This window comes from Somniosus microcephalus, chromosome 17 (assembly GCF_052327205.1).
Source record: "Somniosus microcephalus isolate GS21.2 chromosome 17, FLI_Smic_1.0, whole genome shotgun sequence".
Lineage (NCBI taxonomy): Eukaryota > Metazoa > Chordata > Chondrichthyes > Squaliformes > Somniosidae > Somniosus > Somniosus microcephalus.
This window is the reverse complement of record NC_141003.1, coordinates 29,324,307-29,329,338: the sequence shown is the minus strand read 5'-3', so window position 1 is coordinate 29,329,338 and position 5,032 is coordinate 29,324,307. Positions and strand designations below refer to the sequence as shown.

The 5,032-nt window shown below is 44.3% G+C and overlaps 1 protein-coding gene across 1 annotated transcript; it reads left to right on the top strand.

The window, feature by feature from the left end:
• The first annotated feature begins 3,402 nt into the window (after positions 1–3,402).
• Positions 3,403–4,772, top strand: ntf3 (neurotrophin 3). Its single transcript, XM_086010151.1, has one exon. The coding sequence runs from the start codon at positions 3,992–3,994 to the stop codon at positions 4,763–4,765; it is 774 nt and encodes a 257-aa protein (XP_085866277.1). The 5' UTR covers positions 3,403–3,991; the 3' UTR covers positions 4,766–4,772.
• The last annotated feature ends 260 nt before the right edge of the window (positions 4,773–5,032 follow it).

Here is a 5,032-nt window from a genome sequence, read left to right as displayed (position 1 = left end):
ACAGAAACTTGCATTTATATGGTGCCGGTAACCTCGAAAAACCTCCCAAGCTGCTTTACAGAGCTGGAAAGAAAATTAGACCCCTGAACCAAAGAAGGAAAAATTAGTAGGGGTGACCAAAATCATGATCAGATGGGCTTTAAGCAGGGTCAGAGGGAGATGTAGAGGCAGAGGGGTTTAAGGAGCAGATTGACCCAGAAAGAGGAAAGTGAAAAAAATACCTTAATAAAAAAGTCTCTAAAATATCTGTGTAAAGTTTTTTAAGCAGTTTATCAGAACTCAGCACTCCCATCAGCTCTCACTTCGCTCCACTTACAAGCCTGTACACTGATGTTTCATTACTTAAGATGTGTTATTCCTTAACAGCAGCTTTTACAGCTTCAGAAAAGTGCCTAAGATGCCATGTACTTTGTGAGTGGGTTTTAAAACCTTCTTAAAGAGGGAGTGCTGCACTGTTGGAGGTGCCGTCTTTCAGATGAGCCCTTCTGCCCTCTCAGGTGAAAGTAAAAGATCCCTTGGCACTATTTCAGAGAAGAGCAGGGGAGTTCTCCCCGGTGTCCCGGCCAATATTTAACCTTGAACCAACACCACTAAAACTGATTGGCCCAGAATTTCGGGTCTCCACGGGTGAGTACGCACAGGGTACTCACCCGTAGGCCCAATGGAAGTGCCGGTTTCCTGCATGCACTGCGCATGCGCGGGAAACCGACACTTCCGTTCCCCTGAAAGAAGGGGTTCAGAGTTCGAACGTGTGCACGGGAGAGGCAGCGCGTGCGCATCGAACTTAGTTTTTTTTACAGGTTTTCCCGGGAAGGTAAGTCTGCAGAAGTTAGACATGTAAAAAGCAGTCGCAAGGCCTGCTTTTTACAAGGTAAGTGGTGAATTAATTAAAATTAAAACATTTTTTCCACAGGTTTATTATTTTTAAATACTTTAAAAGAAAGGTAAGTTTATTTTTAGCCCCGTTAGAAAATAAAATTATTTTTTTCAAAAATTAAAATAATTGTTTAAAATAGTTATTTCATGTAATTTATAGTTTATTTAAAAAATGTGATGTTTTTAAAAAATTTATTTGAAGATTTAGTGATGTTTTGGGGCCTGTAGTATTTATGTTTGACAGCCCTTCCTGTCAAACTTATGAATGAAGCATTCCCTGTCCGATTGGCTCACCATGGCCCACGTGATCCCAGGGGACGCATCGAACTAACTGCGCCCCTGGGATATGCAAGCACTACGCGCCGGCAGCTGGAGCAGGCCCCGGATCAGAATTCCACGGGGGACCACAGCTCAACAGCCGGCGCACAAGCTAAGTGCAGGTCGTGGGCTTACACCCGTGGGAAGCCCCCGACCCGAATTTCTGGGCCATGATCTGGTCATTATCTCATTGTTGTTTGTGGGACTTTGCTGGGCACACATTTCCATCTACATTGACATCCCCTAAATGGTTCTGACAATCACAGGAAATAAAGTCCAGTTCCCTCACAGACTTGCATACATCATCTTTTCTTCAAAACTGAGGTATTAGCCAGAAAGCTTTGATCGTATTAGATTTTGTTTACAGACAGTAATATAAACAGAGGTGCCTTTCCTTGAAACTAATTGCTAGCTCCAGGCAGTATTATGTATTGTTTAAACATATGAAAACATATAATACAGAAATGTTATTGAATGCCTGCTTCTGTTAGCCCCATTTTTTGTTGAAGGAGGAATTGCACATTTAGTGTGGAAGTATTATCCCAGAGATGTCACTTAATATCCCTGTGGATTTCACATAACAACTGCCATGCAAATTATTTAAATTCCATGCAGGATGTCAGTGACACTTGCTCATAAATGAACGTAGATGTATATCTGTCAGTGAGCATACCTAGTGTGTCTGAAGATGCTTTTACATTGCAATAGGCTCGAAATCCAGGAGAGTGGCCTACAGCTGTTTAGTTATTAAATCAGAGCTGACTTCCACCTAGGCTGATTCCTGGGACAAGCCCCATGCAGATAAGCTGTGATACTTTGATAACTGCACATGTGCAGATGGTTGATTCGACAACACCATGATGTCATGACATCACAACATTTCACCCTGATATCCTATGTGGGTATATAACATAATGTGGGTCAATAGAACTGCTGCAGGACAAAATCATGTCGAGCTGTTAAGCTCCAGAAATAAATTGCAGTGAGATTTTTGACTGGATCAAGGGTTCGATGTTTGTAGTTTATGAAAAAAGGTAATATGCAATTATGGACTAAAGACGGTGTCCTACATAGGCTTGCCAACTCTGGTGGGATGTATTCCTGGAGATTTCATCAAATGACCTCCCACCTCCAACAAAAGTGTTTAATGAAAATGAACGAAAGTTGCACTATTTTTTTTAATGCCGCTATGATTTTTCTCCTGGGTTGCTCGCAGCAGTGTCCAAGAGATTAATCTTTCATTCCTGGAGACTCCAGGACAATCCTGAAAGGGTGGCAACACTCATCCTACAACTTCCCACACCTGGTGCAAGTAGGGCAGAAAACCAAAATTGATGGCCAAACAATCAGCAAAACTCTCTTTACAGAGCGGATACCGATTAGATTAGACAGGGCTTGATGGCCGGCACGGACGCGATGGGTCGAAGGGCCTCTTTCTGTGCTGTATAACTCTATGACTCTATGACCATGCTTCCTTATTCTTCCTCCACTCCCATGAGCATGCTTTGATGTCAGGTGCTAAAATTATTACTGTCGCCTGTAATTAGGTGATTTCGACAATGAAATAGCTGAAGTTTAAAGCTCTTTAAAAATATTTGACACATTAAATATGAGGACAAATTCACAGTCCTTGTGCACCCAATGGGAAGTTAAATTCGAAGGGAGCGCGGGTCAGAGAATCGCCGTGACAGGGCTATGACCTATGGCCCCTTGACCATGGGTTAAGTGCATTTAACCACCTGATGAAGACTCACAGACTGCAATTTATGTATGTGGGTTAGGGTCAGTGCCATGAGTGGGGTGTAAATTGTAACTTATGCTCTTGGTAACACAACTATTTGTCCCTCAAGTTAGGTATATAATCAAAATGAGAAGTAGAAACGAGTTGATTTTGTATATGTCCATATTGAAGCAAATTATAGTGTCCTGTGGATCATCAGTTCATGTTACATCACTATGAAACTTCTGTATTTTCCTTTGTGCTCAAATATGAGGTAAGGTGGATGAAATGTGAGTAATGTTTAATGGGGATCATATCATGCTGGGCAGCACAATATCCGCACAGTTACAGTGTCAGCTGTGGCTCAGTTGGTAACACTCTTGCCTCCTGAGTCAGAAGGTTGTGGGTTCAAGTTCCACTCCAGAGACTTGCGCACAAAAATCTAGGCTGACACTCCAGTGTCGGAGGTGCCTTCTTTTGGATGAGAAGTTAAACCGAGGCCCCGTCTGCTCTCTCAGGTGGACGAAAAAATCCCACGGCACTATTTCAAAGAAGAGCAGGGGAGTTATTCCCTGGTGCCCTAGCCAATATTTATCCCTCACTCAACATCAGTAAAACAGATTCTCTGGTCATTGTCACATTGCTGTTTGTGGGAGCTTGCTGTGTGCAAATTGGCTGCCGCGTTTCCTACATTACAACAGTGACTACACTTCAAAAAGTACTTAATTAGCTGTAAAAGCACTTTGGGACCTCCGGTGGTCGTGAAAGGCAGTATATAAATGTGAGTCTTTTTTACACAACCACAACTCTTACAATACTGCAGATTGGAATGCAAATAATGTAGCATTGAGGGGGTTTAAACAGCGAGCTTTGGGATACTTTCAGTCCAATTGTGAGAATAATTTAAATGCACAGTGAGACTCAGGGGAGCACAGATGTTTGATGTGATTCCTTCTTCAGTGTTGACATGTAATAAGTGTGCTGGTAAGACTTGTGATCTGCACAGTGTCTCTGGATGGACGTGAACTGACCCCTGCGTGCTTTTTTTTCCTTCAGATTTTACAGGTGAACAAAGTAATGTCTGTCCTGTTTTACGGCATGCTTCTCACTTATCTCGGTGGCATTCAGGCTGCAACCATGGACAAGAGAAGTTCTCCAGAGGACTCCGTGAGCTCGCTCATCATCAAAATCCTGCAGGCGGACATCCTGAAAGGCAGACTCTCCAAGCAGAGCGAAGGGGTGAAGGAGAGGTACCAGGACAGCAAGCAGAAGAGCGACAGCCAGAGGAACACAGAGTCGCCGGGAATTACAATATCGGACTTCCAGCCGATCGTCTCGGTCGATGCCGAGCTGCTCAGCCAGAAGAAGCGCTACCACTCGCCCCGGGTGCTGCTGAGCGAGCGGCCGCCTCTGCAGCCGCCTCCTCTCTTCCTGATGGAGGATCTGGCCGGGAGCTCGGAGCCGGCCAACAGAACAGCCAGGAGGAAGCGGTACGCCGACCGCAGGGGTCACCGCGGCGAGTACTCGGTGTGTGACAGCGAGAGCCGCTGGGTGACGGACAAAACGGTGGCCATCGACATCCGCGGCAGGCAGGTGATCGTGCTGGGGGAGATCAAAACCGGCAGCTCTGCCATCAAACAGTATTTTTACGAGACGCGCTGCAGAGAGGCCAAGCCGGTCAAGAACGGCTGCAGGGGCATCGATGACAAACACTGGAATTCCCAATGTAAAACCAGCCAGACCTATGTCCGGGCACTGAGCACAGAGAACAATAAGTATGTGGGATGGAGGTGGATCAGGATAGACACCTCCTGCCTCTGTGCATTATCCAGAAAACCAGGCAAATCGTGATTTCCCCCCCCCCTTCTCTTCCTATGTGAATATATAAATTATTACTTTAAATTATATGACTTTGCATGTAGCATATGAATGTTTATATTATAGTATAGTTCACAATTTTTATTTATTAAACGAAACGTCAATACATCTGAAAAAAAAGCTTCTTCCAACTCGCCAAAACAAGATATCTAAGTTGTGCCTTGCTTCATTACAAGTCATTGGACCCGTGTTGTTGTGCATTGGTAACTGGTCCAAACCTTCACCTCCCCATCTTATTTC

What these genes read in the sequence shown, in the direction of transcription:
- ntf3 (XM_086010151.1), top strand. Translation starts at nt 3,992, where the DNA reads ATGTCTGTCCTGTTTTACGGCATGCTTCTCACTTATCTCGGTGGCATT.